Below are 19724 nucleotides of genomic sequence, written 5' to 3' on the forward strand. Positions count from 1 at the left end.
CCACTTTTGTTACTTACCTACTTTGCAGCTACAAAGCTGCCCTGCAGAAGGCCACACAGTATCTCATATTTTTGGAGGGGGAACACCTCCACTCTGTTGACTGGTTACTTTTTGTTATTGCGGCTGGACTAAGTTTGGCTTCGGCCTGTTGCATTTGGATCTCACTTGCACCCTACTGCATCGCCAGGAGTACATTCACAGGATGTCAAACTCTGGGATTTACAACTGTTTCGTTACCAATGGAAACCTGCAAAACTATCGCAATACTCTACCTGGAGGGAGCCCTTGCACTGATGTTTCATTACATCACAAACACACACTCAATGCCTGCATATACAAAAATCATACATACACGCATCTCTTGCTCTGTGCATGCAGTGCCACGCATCTGAGGAACAAAGGTCAGGGAATATCATCTGATGCTGAAGGATCTTAGACACACACACTGTTCAACCTTTGGCACGGTCTTTGTAGCTGCACTGGATAACTCTCCGCTCTAAGGACACGTGCGCAAATACATTTTTTTCTAGTTAGTACTTTCTTCTTCACTGGATTTCATACTGTTTTTATAGGCTGCTCTTTCCGAGATCATACTGCACGGATCTTAAAACTGTGATTGCACCAGCTTCCTAACACTCTGCTTTCTGTTCTTTACTAGCATACCGTACAGGTTGATGTGAGTGGATGACGAGCAGGCATCCGTTCTGTACGTCAGCCAGTTTTAGAGAGACGGAATATAATACGAGGCAAAGTTTGGGAACTAATGCTGAATTAGTTCTGGTTTTCACCCTTTTACTGGTTGTTGTACTAATAAACATTGTATAACGTAATTCGGGAAGCACCAGAGCTGTGTGTGAATCTGAATGTAGCCTGACATTGTTATAGATCATTGGACAGCATATATTTTCTTGTGTTGGTCTGTTTTTCTCTTTGTCCCTCTTTTTGTGGGGGAGAAACAAATGGTGGGTTTGACTGTTTTCGAAGTCCCCCGTGCTCTGAGAAATGAGGACAATCTACGACAGTGTGTGTAGCCTAGCAAAGCACCACTTGTTTTAAAAACGAAAGGGCTGTATTCCAGTCCTATAAGGCCTGTCAGTGATTCAGTGAGACAATTTACAGGGAGCAGATTGTTCCCTTCTTGGGATTATCATGGAATTTTCCCAGGAAAAGACACTGCCGATGTTTTCTCTTATCCTAACCACAAGGGAACCGGTGACACTTTGAGGGTCATTCTAGTTCATGATAGCTTTCCATCTCATTTAGAACGTAATGATTGATCCATGACACTGCTTCAGTTTCAGATGTCTTCTCAGCCTCCTGATGGTGTAGCGTAGGGCAGACCATGGAGTAACCTGATTCCAGATCTGCAGCAGGAACGTTTTTAGCACCTAAAGGTCACCGGAGAATGATCATGTCGCTTCATGTTTTCTCTGCCTTTTTTGTGCTCTTTGCTCTTTTGATTTAGTCAGTTTTAATCTTTCCTTTGTGTGCTGATTGACAAAGGAGTGATTAGATGAGAAAATATTGTGATGTAAGGTAGTTTTAGGGTGATACATATAGGCAACAATCTAAATAACAGAGAGAGAGGGAGAGAGAGATCATTTTTAGCAACAGCAGTGGTGATGCTAATTGACCAAATTATTTGCCTGAGGACTCCAATGAATTATACTTTTACTTCATGAATGGGAAACCACATAGTCACACCAATCACATTATCTTAATGCTAAGATTGATTAGTATAGGAAATTATGAACTGGACAAAGACTAATTATTATGCATCACAAGTTTAGCGGGTTGTGTTCATATACTACATCCTTCTCAGTTGATGTTGTTCTGTTCCACATGTCAAAGTTTGTGTGTCAGTAGAACTGCACTGTTTCTCATGTCTTCCAAGTATGACATGGTGAAAATTAAAGCTCATCCATTGCACCCCTGAGGCCTCCACATTGCCACCATACTCAGTTCATTGTATTGTTTGCAGGGCGATACTTCTCTTTTCCTTTTTTTATTATTAATCTGCACCTTCGTGTGATTATTTTCTGCAAAGACAATTGCATTGTTTTCCTTTTTTTTTTTTTTTTTTTTTTTTTTTCTTTTTTTTTGCTACCGTCTGTCTGTTTACAGTGTGAAATCCCTCCACTTTTCATTTTTGATGAATAAAACTGTATTTACGCTGATAGATGAGGTCCTGACTCTTTGTAACCACATTTATACAATCATTCATATACTTTGTGTGCTGTGCTTCTCATAACTCGAGCAAGGAAGGATAAATGTTTCTCCGACTTCCCTCTGTTGTTGTTCCATCTCTACTTCCTGGTGGCTTAAATCCCTAAAGAGCAGGTCACATTAGAAACAGAGAAGCCTTTGTTGTTGTAGGGGATGTGGCATTTTTGATGTGGCATTGCACTTTGCGAGAGGTCAGCTTGGCTTGGGAGTAATAGGTCATGAATACACTTTATTGATTGCCGAGATGAAAGCCTGATGGATGTGTCACTGTCTGCTGTTGGTCTCTCGTAGGACAAGATACATAGAGACGGGGACAGACAGCCATTATGATAACAAAAAGAGGCAGCTGATGCATGTGGATATGAAACCCTTGTATGTTTCTGTCTGTCCTGATTATAAACCTATACGTTGTGGTGTTGGTGCGCATGCATGTGTAGTGGGAGGAGGATTTGGTGCAGTGCGAATCCCCTTTGTAATGGTGCAGCAATTCCCCCTCCCCATCCAGCCAGCTCTCTCTCTGTTTCTGCACGCTGAGGTTTATGTAAAAGCCTTACGTAAGACCATAACACTTACTTGTACCAGCCCACCACATCTTAGCCAGGGATGCTGACAGTGGGAATGCTGCGTTCCGGTGCATCCGTCCGTGTCAGCTGATCACATCATTAATCTGCTGCTTGGGTGCTGCATGTGGACACTCACTCTGTGTGTGTGTGTGTGTGTGTGTGTGTGTGTGTGTGTGTGTGTGTGTGTGTGAGTGTGAGTGAGTGAGAGAGTGCTGTGTGCATAAATCTGGTGTAAGTGCACAACAGGGAGCATTTAGTTGTGATGAACAACACAGTTCTTGGACCGACCAGTGAAGAAGAGAACAAGGGAGGGAGTCATGGTGAAATGCAAAGAGACAGTGGGATAATACGATTTCTTGTGCGTCTTGAGTGTGGGTCGGAGTTTGTCTAGCGTCGGTGCTCGTAAATTAAGCTTTCATCTAGCCTGTGTAACTTTTGATGAACAGCAGCCACAAGTGGCAATAATGGGATATTGGCATAACAGCAAGTAGTGATGAGTCATTAGATCAGCAAACTAAGCCACCCTAAACTAGAAATCCTACCAGACCAAGTAAAGACATTGTAACATAACTCCATAGTGTGCCTGCTTATATGTTTGAGTCTTTTATTTAACTTTTAAAGCTATAAATGTGCCTTTTTTTTCCTTAAGAAGTTCAGTAGTCTTTCTTGAATATTAGAGTTTGTTCAGCTAATGTGTATAATTGAATCATTGTGTCATAAATGGTTGCTTGTTTATTAATGGAACACTGAATATTTGTATTTATATTCAAAGTAAAAGTTGTTAGCTGTTCAAGTTCGAAAAAAAGCTTTTCAGATGAATAGAGCAATATATATAACAGGAAGCCATATCATAGCTTTTAAATAGGGCCATATAATATAGTAAACATTTGCTGGTGGAGAATACTGCTGGCACAGAAAGAGAAAAGTAGAGGTCATACAGATATCTATATCTATCTATATAAATATATATGCATAAATATATATATATGACCTCTACTTTTCTCTTTATATATATTAAAAAAAGTAGAGGTCATACAGATATATATATATATATATATCTGTATGACCTCTACTTTTTTTTATTTTTATTTTTTATTTTTCTTATTATTGTTTTTTATTTTGACGTTAGGTTTCCTGGCCCTGATAAATGTGTGTTTGCATGTGTGATGAAGCACCATTCAAAAGCTGTACCCCACATTCTGCATGGCAGCCTCTCGACAGTCGTTCCCATAGTAACTCCACTAGGTCAACCAATGAAACAAGGGGGCTGGGCAGGAAAAGGAGGATGAGAGAGTGTTTGGGGGGTGGGGGGGGGGGGGGGGCTGACACAGAGCTTGAGACACAGGCTTGGTGATGAACTGGTGCAACGTTTATACAAATACACACTCATGAACACAAACCTACCTTTTGAGATGCACATGCAAATATGCTGTCATCCTGGACACAAATTTTATTGACTTTGCCTATGCACACAGTCAAAACCTGATCCCTCTTCTGAGGGTGTACACACCCTTTAACCAACCAACAGAAACATTTAGAAAAGCAGAAATTCAATAATTAAGACTTTGTTCTTTTTAAACTGTTTTCTGACCTTTAGCACACATCTTCTAAAGAAACCTATACCTTTAGATTTCACCTCTACAACCTCATGGGAAGCCCCACCACCACCACCACCACCACCACCATTTTTGATAAGGCTTTGTTCTATATCTTGCTTCACTCATCTCCCTCTCTCTCTCGTATGATGCTACAGTTCGTCTCAGGGCAGTATTGTGTAATCTTCCCATTTCTCAATAATTCATCAAGCTTTTGACTTAGTGAATGGGCGTGTCTGTTTGGCTAACCGTGAAGATGATAGCGTGCAGTGGTGTTTGATGCTGAGTGAGGCTGAATTCTGCAGGAAGTGTAAATCTGGTCTATACTCGTCCCCCACAAGCCAATGTTTAAGGACACACGGCTGTCACAGAAAAAGTTTATCCCTTGAATATAACAAGCATGTGTTCCTCTACAGTGGAAAAACCTTCACTTTGAAATTGTAAAACGACAAGAAACGGGAAGTTACAAACTGAATGGAAGCTTATGAAGAGCAACGTAAAATCAAATTGAATTATGAATCACAAGATTAGAATCATGGAATCTAGACAGGGGAAGTGAGATAATGGTCTGATGGAAAGTGCAATGACTTGAAATTCAAACTCAAACTCAATATTGAATTAACATTTACCCTAAATTGAATTTGTGTTTAAACTTTTGGTGTGATGCTGAAGTGGCGTCTTAATTTCTAAAATGTATTGGCTTATTAAACAGTTCATTGCCTAACATTATGAATTCACCATCAACATTAATATGCTGTTCCCCCCCTGCAGAGTATGTTGTGCAACAACTCACTTTCTGGAGCAACAATGCTGAAAAATTAATTATGAGGCTGGGAAGGCTGGGGGACACACTACATATGTACAGCTGTGTTTGAGTGTGGTGTGTATTTTGGGAAGTGCACTGTAGAATAGTCTTTCTAACGTGTCTTCTGCTTGACTGGGCTGTCGGGTCATGTTTCTCTGACCCCTGAGGCTTCCAGCAATACCTGTTACCATGAATACCCTGCATCAGGGGGAGAAACAGAGCCAGTAAGACAATCTGTGGATTTAAAGAGTGATTTTTAAAGACTATACTCAGGTCAGTCCAGCTCCTTGGAACCCCAAGAGGTCAAATATTTCAGTTTATAATGGTAGACATGATGAATTTTTTTTTTAAACTCTCTTTTGAGATCTACTTTGACAGGTTCAGTTTTGGCATATATGTACATTGCAATCTATAACATGCTTTCAGTGACACAGAAAACTTTCCTCAATTTAAAAGTCAGTTCAAATTTGTAGTTGATTTTGTAATTAAAAAAAAAAATGGTTAGAAACTTGCGCCAATTTCTGAAACGAGTATTTTAAATTAATTTAATAGAGCTGTTTAACTGTGTGAACAGATATTATTCTAAAACCAAACTATGACACAAACTATTTTTCTCCTGCTTTCACTTTGGTTACAACACAAGTGACAGGTTTCCTATTCAAGCTACCTGATACAATCCAAGCCTTTAATACACTCCAGTCAGGACAAACTGTAACTGGCACAGTTTCGACTGTTGTAGGCACAATGATACATGGCTCTCCACACCAGTGAAGGCAGCAACTACATCGGCTGATGGGGTGGTAAATAATTTAATTCACAAATGTAATTAAATGTTACTCAATTCAGTGTGCTTGCTATACATTTAATTCAGTTTGGATCTTCATAGATCAAATGCTGAACTATCAAAGACACAAATTCTTCTTTGTTCCTGTTCACAAAACAGCAACAATCATCACATAAGTCGATATCGTGCAGAACATTTTGCATTGTAAAAGACTGTAAACAAGTGAAAACAGGAAACCCTTCTTTCTAAAAGAGACATGAACCAGTGCATTACTGCCACCGGAAATACTTTTTCATTCTTAACCCAAGAAAGTCAAAAGTTTAAGGTTTTGTCTCAGTAATTAGTCATGTTAAATGGAATATAAACTACAATAAATACAACTTTCAACACAAATTATTTTGTCACAGATTTCTCACTCAGAGTACCTCTCCAGCAAGTTCCAAATCTACAATTTATTTTTAATTTTGTTTTAATTAATTTGTATGAGTTAATAATTATAAACTATAAAATTATAAAATAATGATATAACATTAATATGAAATCCCTTCACCACCTCGTGCCATTCAATCACAGGGAGAGGTATAGTCAGACCTCAGACAGACATCTAAACTCATCTGTTTAGTTAATTATCCAGCCATTAATTGTGAACTGTTGTAACTTCTTAAAGTAGCGCGACTTCTGCCAGCTTTTCAGTCAGGATCAGGGTGAAAAACAAAAACAAAAAACTTTTTCCTCAATGTTCCTGTTTCTAACAGATGACTGTCACGTCTAAAATGATTCCCTTCTCACTGCTCAAATAAGTTAACATTTATGTTACTTGCATTTTACTCTAGAAGCATAAATACCAGCCTAACAGCCAAAAGTCTTCTGGTATCATGCCCAAGATGGAGCTGCTGTGATGTTGCTTGTCCATACTATTCTTATGCATCTTTCCATCTCAAAAAGCACATTGCTGTGTCAAGTCATTGAAAGACACTTGTATTTGAATTGTGTAGAAGTGAGAAATTCTCTTTGGATGATAATAATGACCAATACTCATAAAGTTCACATTTATTGGATGTTCTCTTGTACACATACATGCACACATAGTTTCCATACATAGCCCTTCACAGAGACACACGCCCGTTCATTGAGACCCATTAGACACACTAGATTCCCTGAGATTTTAAGAACATAAAACCACCAATGACAGAATAATCATGAACAACACCCACTTTTTGTTAGAGTTATGAGAATAACACACAAACAAATGAATAATGAACAGCAGTCTAAAAGCCACAGGTTCCATCCTCCCTTAGCGTGCTGGAGCCTGAATATCTACAGTGATAAAAGTGTACAATTCGTCCTTCACCACCTCTTTCACTGTATAGTTGAGGGAATTAACCCCATCTTTGTCCATGGTCCACTGGGTATGACCCAGTTTGTCAGGATTCTGTGGATTAGGCTCATTGTGCAAGTCTCTTTCATGTTTGATCATCTTGTACTTTCCAGTCGCAAGGTCAGGCCGAGAAATAGTCATTCCACGGAAGGTGATTCGCCTGTAGATGTCGTCGTCCTCACCGCCCCAACCCCAGTAAGTGTTTGGGAAGCCGTTAATTTTCAAGTATTGATTTTTGGACAATGAGGAGACCCCACCAAAGTAGGTGCTGTAGGGTAAGTGGAAGTTAAATTTGTCCATAGCCACAGCCAAGTGTCTCGGATTGTCAAAACATCTGTAGAAGTTCCGGTCGTCTAGGGGAACCAGGTCTATGTCAGAGAAGACTAAGCAGTCATAATCGTATTCCTTCAGTGCTTCAGCATAGCCAGCGTTCATCAGTTTAGCCCGGTTGAACACTCCTTCTCCATCTTGGTTGATGACATAAATACCGTAGTCTAGCTGTTGTCGCTTCAATATCGGATGGAGGTAATAAAGCCAGTGCTTCAGATGCTCATGCCGATTTCGGAATGGAATGATGACTGCCACCTAAACAAAGGAAAGAAATTTTATTTTATTTAGTTTTTTTTTTTTTTTTTTTTTTTTTTTCCACTGTTCTTAGTGGTAGAATTTAGTGGACGTTCTTTGTGGAGGATACAAAACTAAACCTTCTACATGGTACTTAATTTCATGCACATAATTACTTATTAAATTGGAAGATGGTAAGTGACCCATGATCTCTATATTTCTACTTTTCACTGGGTACATTCAGATATTTTTTTTAATTTTGTTTTATTGTTTATACTTGTTGAAATACTGAAAAAAAGAGAAGATAAAAGCGAAGAAACAAAAAAGGCAAATTCAAAACAGCTGGTTATGGACTACCAAACTAAAACATAAATGTACAAAATGTAAATACAGAACCCACTGAAGTCAAGATAACTTTTTCCAGCCGTAACAATATGCTGTGCTACATTTAAGACTTAAATTCAAATTGTTGCTCATTTAATTATTATAGTTTTTTTACACATTGCACAAATAGTACAGTTTTGAAAAAGCTTTTTTGAATACATCCCAGTATTTAAATCCCAGTAAACAGCTCCAAACCTATCGACTATTCTTTTCTCTGTTTTGTATGTATTTATTTGCCTCTTCATTCAGTCACCCACCTTCTGTTGCGCGATACAATCTGGTGGCTTGTAGCGTCCTCCCTTCAGAAGAGAGGGACTAGCCTCCTCTCTCACCTCTTCCATAGTCCGTTTAGAATTAAACTCCACACGCAAGGGACCCACAAGATCCGGAGGGGTGTCGGGGCAGGGTCCCAAAATCTTGTTTGTAGGAGCTGCCGTTGTAGGTGCCATTTCTTTGCTGGCCTTTGAGACTTCCATCTCCTTTGCCCTCAGCTTGCCAACATGTTCTTTTGTCACCCAGGAAAAGGTATCGCTTCCACTGGCCACGGGATATGGCTTGGTATAAAAAGTTAAAGAGATGTTTTTTCTGTAGAATAAAACTACAGCATAACATGCCACACTGAGGACAGCAAAAAGCGCCACAAAGTTGAAGGCGTTTTTCAACATGTTTGACTCCCTTTGACATTGAATACTGTACACTAAACAGCTCTCTTACAGCCCTGCTACGTGTATTTATCTTTGCAAGTCAAACGTGTTCCAAACACACACGTCACCAGACCGGTTTTTGTTTCCTTTTGAGCAGCTTCCTTGTTCAAGTCAGCTGATTAGGTTGGGCCTCACCTATGGTAAATAATTAATCATGATGTTTTTCATTTTTTCCATTAGTTAGTAAACATTTTTTAAGTGGTTAAGTCATGGTGGATACTATGTGTTTGAGTAGGTCCACAACACTATTATGAGTTCCTTCCATCAGTTCCTTTAATGTGCACCTGACCTCCAAGTAGTTTTAGAGTAATCAAAAAAAGTATTAAAGAAAGAATGAATTATTATGAACCTAAAGAGTTGACAAAAAATGTAACTACATTTAAGAAAAAAAAAAATATATATATATATTTATAATACAGCAATAACTCTGGAAGTACTATAACGACAAAGTAATGCAAATATGTTGTCCAACTGGGCCCTCTACTGGCCTGTGATTGACAGTGCTGAGTGGCCTCTGTAAAACCTGGCCATCCAGCAGGTTACCTATGAACCCTTCGAGAAGTCCTCAAAGATCCTCGGAGAAGCTGAAAAAGTTCCTCAGTCAGATCTTGAGCGTAAAACTTGTCCACACCAACTCCTCCAAACATGTAGACGTTCGAGTGATTCTGTCTGCTGCCACTATTCTTCTCCTGTCTGTCCCAAGGAAAGGTAGAACCTTTAAAACACGGCAGCCAGCAGGACAGGGTTGTCCCTTGTTAAGTGGAATGAGACTGAGGGTGTTTCCACCTCCAGTGAATTTCTCTTGTGGAATGTCACTGATAAGTATCCGACATCGCAGCTGACTTCCTATTTATGTGCAGACTACCCAACCCCAAAGTCAGTAAGGGGAGTTCCATCAAAAATGAGGAAGTGGGTCCTATGTAAATGCTGACGAGTAAGAATGGTTTCAGTTACACTGATCACACCCAACTTTACTTTGTTTGTAGCAGGAACGATGCAGTTACAGATGAACAGCTGCTCCACTTTAGCAACGTGTTAATATACAGTAACAGTAAGTTGCATTGGGATTGTCTACTTCTCCATAGCATCATTAACTGGAGCAGAAGACAAACATTTAAAAACAATCAGTGTGAAGAAAAGGCTGGATAAAGCTAAAAATGATCCTCCATGTTTCATATGCAAATTTGAAGGTGTTACACATTCCTACAACTTCAATACAGCTGAAGGGTGTGGTGACATGGAGGGAGTGTTTCAGTTTTAGTTTGAATGAAAGGACTCCTTTCACTCCCCTTTTTCTAACAGCACCAAACAATCAAGAAAATATGCGTTTATCTTCTCGGCTGTTGTATTGATATGTGTGAATTTATTTTATTCTTTAGCATCATGTGATCCGCACATTACATATCAAGCCTAAAAAATAAAAATATTTCAGTGTTAAGATCTCCCCAAATCTGCTTAAATGGCATTAATTTAAATAAATAATGTCTTAATGTCTTAATTAGTACTAAACAGTAGAACACAAGTGTTTTGCTTCCAGGATCATAAGATGAACACGGCATAAACAGCATAAGACATTCATGTGACATCAGTACACAAACTTTCCACTGAAAACAAAGCAGACAGTGTTTCAGTCATGTGACGAACAAAGATGATGTTTATTCGGAAGCCTAAAATATTTAATGTGATAATAAAACACAAAAGAGGAAGTGCTGCTGTTTGCAACTGATTAGAGGAATGTTTCAAGAACACAGTGAACCAACCCAAAGAAAAAGAAAGGACATTTGAGGAAGTTAGATATTAATAGTTAGTCCTTAAAAACATTCACTTGTTGGAAAAGTATGCAGTGACGATTTAAACAATCAATTTCATCAAGTCAGCATAACAATATGCTCAACATTTATAGATTACTGTATCATCATTTTGCCTAATTTTTCCAATAACATTCAGAGAGCTGCTGAAGAGAAGTTTATACATGTTTCCCATCTTATGTTTGGTTTAGTTAGTGAGGAACATTTGGACGCTTACAGATAGATAGATAGATTTACAGATAGAATCTTCAGAAAAATATAAAAAATAATATCTGGCATCAATCAAATACTGTGATCTTTTATCTACTTTATTTATTATAGCCTATTAGTCATCTTATTTAAACTTTTCAGAGATAATTACACCCAAATGGCCAGAGGAATGCTACGTAGATCTGGTCCAAGGCTTCTCATTAGAAACGGTCTACAGGGATTAAATAATAATTTAAATGCATCTTAGTGCCTACCTAAATTATGCTATCATTAGTTACCATAGTTTCAAAGAATATTTTGTGGATGACAAAATGACAGATGGTTTCCAGAGCACTAATGGTCTCTGTTCTCCAAGAAATCCTGACTGTAACACGTGTGTAAATCGGACTCAGTTAGATTTAAAGCCACAAATCTTTTACCTTTACTGTGCTACAGTCTGCAGCAGTGATGGGTCAACAGCAGAGAGTGGACATATATATTTTTGTATCTTGCAACTGTCTAAAAAACCATGGTCAGAAATGTGTTGTTCCCAGTGTGCAGGTCCCGCTTTGAACAAACTTTACTGACACTGTTGTCTATAACTGTAGCAAACGGTTGCTTTTGACGGCTGTGTCCATTTCTCAGTCAAAACAAGAGCAGGTACACCCAGCTCTGATTGCGCAGGAGTCTTATTACACTTACACAATACAATAATCACAACTTTGTGCAGCAGGTATAGAGTGACCTCTAGAGGCATTTGTGTTTCATAGGAACGCATTGCAACTGGGTTTACGGTTACATATATTTTGTCAAGAAAGTACACAGCCCAAACTGCATCAGTTATAATAACAGAAAAAAAGTCTTCATGTGTTGATAATCTCTGCTCGTGAGCCTTCCTGCTCCATATGTTTCACGCACAAATGTTTTAACTACCTTATTATTCAAATGGAAGGATTGTCCGTGGTTGACATGAAAAACACCAGCTGTCTAAACTAAAATTAGTACGTTGGGTTTGAGCTTTACCTAAAAAAGGGCTTCTTAAAAGAACCCTGTGTTCAGTCTAGCGATGTGGCTGCTTGTGTGGTGGAAGGAGAGCTGAAGTCATCACAGTCTAATGTTATGTATATGAGATAACATTGCTATCAGTGTTCTGTTAAACACTGGACATTTCTGCTTTAGCACTGTTTGCCCTCATTTATCATTTCTAACTGTTCTTGTCGGTGTATATTGTGTTCTTTCCACATTTAGGTTTGCTGAAAGATATTTTAAGTCAGTGTGTATATCCACCAGCTGGTGGTACTTACCTAAGCCATGGCCTTAAGTTGTGTTACTGACATCGCTTTGAGGGAAAGGGTTCAAACAAATAAGCAAATGTTCCCACATTCCCTTATTTTCCCAGGGTTTTGATGGAGATGTCACTTTGCCCCCTGTTTGTCTGTTTAAGTCATTTACTATGGTTCATCATGTTCCCTCTGGGGAGTACTTGTGTTTTCATTACTGCTTCATTTCATGTCATGTCCATGGTTAATATGCTGATGTTGGAACTTGAGTTCTCAAGGTTAAAAAATAGCCTGACTTGAACATGTTACATGTTTGCTAAAATCATTATTGTGTCGAAAAGTGTTCTGATAGAAAAGCTGAACTTTTAAGCCCTGAACAAGCCAGAATATTTTTCTGAGCTGTAATCATTCTATTAGATTTTGGCAAGACAGACTCATGAATAGAAACAATTTCATAATTTAAAGATTGTTAATTGGAATAAATATTAGGTATAAAAATGTTAGCTGAGCATGGATTTCCTCTAAACATGTTTTAAGACCTTTTGATTTGAATAATAACTTATTTGTAACATTTATTTTCCTCAAAAAAAATTTAATCAACTACTTTTTCTCCCTAATATTAAAACAGACAAACGTTTAATTGCTGGACACAAGATGTCTTGGACTGCAATAAAACACAGGGGGTTTCAAGTTTTCACATCACTGATTGGTAATGTTACCGAATCTTGCTGGTACTTAAAAAATACACATGAAGTTTCCTCCCATTGTAGAAGAACGTAGGAACAGAAGTCTAATGTAAACAAACTAAAAGAAAAGCACATGTTTGGGCGGGGAACTGGTACTTTAAATATTTTTTTCTGTAAAAAGTTGGGTGAAAAAAATTCTCATAGATATATGTGGAGTCATGTATATTACCACTAGATGGTGCTGATGTATCATTGATAAGGAATGAGCATGTGAGCAATGTTGGACTGGAAAGGAAGTACAAACACACACACACACACACACACACACACACACACACACACACACTAACAATTATATTTCCATCACTTTGGAGGACATTAGATTGTCTTAAACCATCTTAAACCATGTCTTTATCTTAAATGGTTTATGGGGACTTGCTTTTTGTCACCAAAAGGGAGGCTAGTGCCAACAATGTGACTCCCCACAACAATAGTAAAACAAGTACAAACAGGCACGCATACACACATTAACTGTATATGCATATGTGTGTATGTTGCTGCACATGTGTGTTTCTTTGTGCGACAACTCTGTCTACTTTTTTTTTAACCACCCTTTTGGATAAATGGGCTGCTGTTCACAGAGAAACATGATCCTGAGGCCTGTATAGATGGAATCCAGCTTTGGTTTGAAAATTTTAATAGACTCTTTTTTTTCTTTTTTAACACATCACATTTTACTGCTTATTTTTGCTTTTCCTACCAGCTCAAGTTTGAGAACATGATGTGTTTTGATTCTGTACCCAGAGAAGTATAGGCCTGTTGGATGGACAGCCAACCCAAACTGAGCTAGCAAGACTGGTAAACCCCTGCTGATTTTGCCACACATGTCTGGCACTGTTCCCTTTGCAAATGGGTGGATCTGCCTTTTTATGGACCCACGTTTCCACATTTTACTGAGCATGCATTCATATTTGTGGTATCAGCGTGACATTAGTGTAAAACCTGTATAATTTCTTAATTAAATAGATGAGTATAATTTGAAAACGGGAGCTCTGACATTTAGTTCTGTGGCATATATAAAATAGACAATAATTCTTAGCACCACATGAGTGAATAAGATCACAGGATAGTGTGACACCACATACATGCAGATATGATTCATTTCTAAAGATACCAGGACTTTCTCACACTCAGTTTATTATATATTTATTGGTCTTTTCAGTCAGACATGAGAGACTACAATGGTGCCAAGAACAGAACAACAAGAGCAGATCTGTAGGGGAAAAGACACAAGGTATTATTTAACAATACATATATTTATATGTCACATATCTCTGTGGATTTTTGTAGCTTGAAATGTCGCGGTGTCGACCCTCAGAGAACATCGAGAGCTTGCAAAAGGCATAACAACATCCATATACGCCTCCACCATCTGAACATTTGAATAAATTACTAACACGCATTCTCTCCAGTCATATAGACAGATGTGCACTGACACACACAGAGACACACACATGCACATTTATACTCAACCACAGCTCTTAAAACAGCCCTATTTACAGCCTCGAGAACTCAGCAGTTTAGTGAAACATGATGCCCAGACCATAAAAGTGTGTATGTGTTTGTGCGTGCATGTGTGTCTGTGCGTGCACAGTTTTGAGTGGTCTCAGCTGTGTGGGACACACTGCAATGACAGCCAATCAGAGCTAATTCAAAATCAGAGTGGTTTTGACGGCTCCATGGTCTACCCGGGGGAACAAAGCGCTTTGTGTGTGTATGTATGTGGGTGTGTCAGTGTGTATGTGCACACACACCTCTTCAACCTTACTCTGCACTCCACCTGCTTCTCATTGCCCAAATGGCCTGACAAAAACTCTTTTTTTTTTCATATATTTGGCATTTGCATTCCATAGCTTTTATTCCGTAGATGCAACATGATGGAAATTCATCGAAATTTTGTGAATTTGAATTGAAAATAATCCATCAATATGCTGTCTTTTCCCCTTATAAAGAAGCCTAGCTACACATTAAACCCCGTTCTCTTGTTTACATCACATAGTTTTGATGTCAGGAGAGTTGTCAGCCAACAGTTTCATTTAAAATTGATGGCAATCATCTAAATTATATTATGTTTAAATGAACCATGGGCAAACCAATTTTTGACTAAAGGAAAGAGAGTAGACCCTTCTAGCTTTTCATGTTCTTTAACGTTGATCTTTTTTACGCTACTCCCGTTGTACAACCATTGACTGTTGGTGTCACACCATACAAATTTATCTAAAGACCATTTTGTGTTCACACCTGTCTTGTTGTTCATTCGATTTAAACCTAAAATAATATGGCCATTACAAACTAAAAATGACTTGGTCGAAATGGACACCGATTCGGATCAATAAAACACCATCACGCACACTCTTTGTTGCAAGGTAAGTTAAAGTTCCTTTAACACACCTTCTGTCATGGTCTTCCCACAGATGCCTTGTAAATATTAGGTTACATGAAGTGAGAGTTATCTTCATTCATTGGACAGTTCTGAAGACATGTCATCCTGTGCCGTCAGTGTTTCTACCTGACCTACGAGAGAACGTCTAAATAAAGTCTATTTAGGTGACCTTAAAAATACCACGCAGCATTACTGGGCTCAAAGGCTGTATTTATCTTTACTGGTGGTCCAACCAGCAAAGACTGAACAAAGAAATATTTGGACGTGAACATTAAACCTCAGCCTTCATAATAACAAAAAATAGACCTCTTGAAATACAAGGAGGAGATGATACATGTCACAAGTGGGGAAATGACAACTGTTATTAGTGGGTGAAGAGGGTGAATTAGGATGGATTCATTCAGGTGTCACCATTAGCTGCTGCTGCTAAATGTTTTTGGGGGCACGTGTGAGGTCAGCAGGAACAATATAAATGTTCATGTGCAATTTGCCGCACAAATTTGAAGCAAACCAGGATGCTAGATTACTTATGTGTGCCCGATGAGCAATTTTTGTCAAGTGAGTGAGCACCATCTTTGAGTTTCAAACCTTCAAAAACATTTGCATGGTACACTCACTTGTAATAGAGAGAACAGCACCTGTTTTATTCCCAATCAATGGACCAAATGCCTCTTCTTATTTTATGTAACTTTGGAGGCTTTGCCGGCACCAGTCTTTCAAAGTCTGCATATTTTTCAGTCTCTTTCTTAGAAGTAGAAAATGAACATTAGCTGCATATGTAATCCCAGATTCTATGAGTACAGGTGTAGCTACGTTTGCCCCGAGAGCTGTGCAGGCATAGTTGTGAAGCAGAGACACAACTTGTGGTCTATCTTTGGCTTTACCACCTCTATTCGAGTTTCAGGTTAAGTGCCCTGCTCAAGATTCCTCCTCTCTCCTGCATGGGTTTTTCCGAGCCCGTTCAGGAATTCGATCAGGCATTTTTGTGGTCACAGGTCTGCCACTCAAGCCTTCGGGCTACAGCCGTTTGCGGTGTTTAAGAGAAAGCTGAGTTGGCAACTTCAGTTCTTCAAAAGTTGGAGAAACATCAGCCCCAGAGTGAGTCACGGGGGGCTGGGGGCGATAACCCAGGCAGGGAAAAATGACGAGCACCATCCTCTGCTCCCCTTATCATCCATCGCTCTCGTTTTCTGCGTGACGTGAAGCCGGTGTTCTCCCTATCGGCCCTGGGGCGATGTGTCACTCGCAAATGGAGAACGAAGCAGACGCGCTCAATTAGGGCCCATTGACGTATGGTCTTCACGCCTAACTATCATCTTCTCCCATCCCTGATTGGTAGTTCTGGAGAGGCTCACTCTCCCTCACTTGTTTGCTCAGTCACACACTTCCTACCTCCAACATCTGTCTCACTCACTCACACACTCGTTCACTCGTTTCTCTCTTCATTAACGCTCGTCCTTTCCATCGTAGATAGATAGACCTCCATGGTTGTCTATTAGCCTGCTGCCATTTTTAAACATAGTCACAGCCCTGTTGAATAAGAATATCAATGAATGTAAAAGTCCAGTGAATTTGATGTCGGCCTCATAGCTGCAGCTGACGTTAAAAAACGTGTATAAATTTCATTGCTAAATTTGTTTTTTGTCATATCGGTAAGAAAGAAAGACTTAGTCGCCAAAATAATCATAAAAACTTAAAGTTTGACATTTTGGGGAATATACGTCTTTTCTCTGTTGCTGTAATTTGAGAAAGAAAACATTGTTACCACTCACATTTGTACGCCAAGTATGCACGCTTTCTTCAGCAGCTACCTGACTTAGCTTAGCCATGACTTTCTAACTAGACCTGGTACTGTTTTTGTTGATAGATCTTAGAGAAATGCTAATTATGAGCTTTCAGTCAACGATATGCTTGCTTTTTTTTTTATTATGCATTCACAGAGCATTTATGCATTTATTATTGTGCCTCATTGCTGCGTTTGGACAGTCGGTTGTCCACATCCTTATAAACAAATGCGTCTGCGAGATGCCATCCGCATACGGGGCGGTTTTTGGGCACGTGAACAATTACATTGATGACTCAGCCAGTTGTGTTTCCAAATTTTTCCATCAAAACAGTAGGCTAGGCAAATCAGAGATGATAGTACTGCAGGTCGATTTTGCAAGCTGACTGTTCCCCATCATTTCCAGTCTTCTAGCTTATTAGTTAATTGATAAGAGTGACTTTAATATTTAATCTGAGTGCAAATAAATAGATTTTCCCAAAATGTTTGCTGCATTTGCAATTTACTGTCCATCCTGGTTGCTTTGTTTGACAGTTTTTAAAGCAGACATTTTAACTTCATAACAGAAAATACCCAAGTGTTAGTGAGTAGTTAATTAGTGAGCTAATAAGTTATTTTGTATTTATTTTTTACAATGATTACTTCAGGATTACACCCGTGTTCTTAATTGTTTCTGCAACAATTAAAAAAAAAAAAAAAAAAAAAAAAAAAAGTCCGACTTTTTCTTTCCTCTTCCCGAGAGGCTAAAGGCTACAGGGAGGTCAGAGGTGTGTTATCGTTTGCCTGTCGCAACCTGCTACCATCGCGGAGGGTTTTGCAGAGTTTGGAGAATGAAAAGGGGAAACGGAAAAAAACACAAATGAGGTAAACAGAAGCTGCACGTGGCAATGTTATTCAAAACTGCCGGTTGTTATGTTTCAGCTGCTGTTATACAAAGACGCACGGCTGCAAACCACCAAAGAGGGGTCGTTTCAAGGTGGACTTTCCTGACCGGAAAAGCACGCCGCTGCAAAGAATATCCAGAATACAGCACTTCTAACAGGTAGGGAGCCGCCTGTGGAAAACGACCGTGCAGGGTTTCATGTGGACTGTCGTTGTGTTGCCGGGCCACGTTGCTGGCGATAGAGTCGGTGTCGCGTCGGTTGTGCTGTCGAGGACATGCGTTTGATAGTTTGTGTTCATGTTTGTTTTTTTTGTTTTTTTTAATGGTTGTATACACGCCACACTCTTTTCAGTTGTCGCGTGGTTTCTGCAGTGTACTTCTACTATTTAAAAAAAAAAAATGGTTGGCCAGACTTATCATTTGCAGGTTTCCTTCTTGTTTAGTACTGCCTGTGAAGTGTCACCACAATGAGCTTCTTTCTCATGTTAAGTGCTGTGTCCACTGCACGTTTTGGGGACTTTTTTTTTTTTTTTTAATTTCTCTCTGTCTCCCTGGCTCTGCTAAATATAACCTGCTGAAGCTTTGGCTTTTGATGATCTCCATGAAAGGACATTTCTGTCTTGATTTGTTTAGTGGGAATAATTCTCTAAATCTGACCAGTAATTTAATATTTGCATATCTACTCATACATTATTGTCCTTCACAACGTAACTGTGGGGTACTCTGCTTCAAGTAGACCTACAATGGTGTAGATAGGTTTGACAGCTGCTCAGCTGTGTGGTAAAATCCTGCAACACAGCTCTTTGCTGAAGGTTTCCTGGTGTTTTGTATATTCTTCTGTGGTAGTGCCAGTGTGAACTAGGATTTGAATGGCTTCTTTTATTTTTTATGACGAACATTTGAAATGGAGTTTTCAAACCGATGCACCACCTGCCAGCAAAATGTTACTCACTGTACATTAACATGGTGACTGGGTGCGGTCTCTACTACACAGCCGTATGCATCAGCATCTTATGTTACAGTTTCATGCTTTGTTTTGCGGTAGAACTGCCTCATCTAAGACACATGCAGGATAGTCCTGCATGCACAGATGGCGTTAAGACCCAAAAACAGTGCAAAATGCGTCTCATGACAATCCATCATCTGTTCAGGTAAACATGGGCTAGTGGGGTCATTATTTAATGATGTTGAGAGGAAAACGGGCATAACTGAGAAGCAGAAAAATTAGGATACTTTCAACTTTGATTTCCTTAAATTCATCTTTACATAATTCCAAAGTTTGTTGCTTAATCAATTGGACTTTATGGCTTTTCATTCACAAGTACTTTGAACCTTTTTCTTACTGAATGAAAAGATTGTCTGTCTTTTTTTTTGTGTTTTGAAGTAAATGGAGGTTTGAGTGAAACTGCCATACCTTGCTCGGGCGTTAGTTGTCCATGCATGTCCCGTAACATTATTAAAAAAAAATACAAAGTTCAACTTCATTCATTTTGGATCTGTCCTGCTGCGTGTTGCAGTAGCTTTACATACAATACAAGCACATCCGTAATGCGTCTCTGAGGAACTGCGTATCTGTCTTTCTTCTGTGTTTTGCTGTGCTGAATTAATTTCTAATAATTAGTGGGAACTGCTCTGCACATGCCAAATCA

At 39.1% G+C, this 19724-nt stretch overlaps 1 protein-coding gene across 1 annotated transcript; it reads right to left on the reverse strand.

Moving 5' to 3' along the window:
• Positions 1 to 7011: 7011 nt before the first annotated feature.
• On the reverse strand, positions 7012 to 9593 carry LOC138199448 (beta-1,4-galactosyltransferase 1-like). The gene is made up of 2 exons (XM_069151536.1): positions 8557 to 9593; positions 7012 to 7936 (listed from the first exon to the last, which is right to left on the reverse strand). The coding sequence occupies exons 1-2, from the start codon at positions 8962 to 8964 to the stop codon at positions 7268 to 7270; spliced, it is 1077 nt and encodes a 358-aa protein (XP_069007637.1). The 5' UTR covers positions 8965 to 9593; the 3' UTR covers positions 7012 to 7267.
• Between the last annotated feature and the right edge of the window lie 10131 nt (positions 9594 to 19724).

The sequence above is a fragment of the Embiotoca jacksoni genome, unplaced genomic scaffold (genome assembly GCF_022577435.1).
Source record: "Embiotoca jacksoni isolate LCO1_2020_lvr unplaced genomic scaffold, fEmbJac1.0.p SCAF_17, whole genome shotgun sequence".
In the NCBI taxonomy this organism is placed as follows: domain Eukaryota; kingdom Metazoa; phylum Chordata; class Actinopteri; family Embiotocidae; genus Embiotoca; species Embiotoca jacksoni.

What these genes read in the sequence shown, in the direction of transcription:
- LOC138199448 (XM_069151536.1), bottom strand. Translation starts at nt 8,964, where the DNA reads ATGTTGAAAAACGCCTTCAACTTTGTGGCGCTTTTTGCTGTCCTCAGT. An exon ending in ATTGTATCGCGCAACAGAAG is followed by an intron (nt 7,937 to 8,556) that starts GTGGGTGACTGA and finishes TCCTTTGTTTAG; the next exon opens with GTGGCAGTCATCATTCCATT.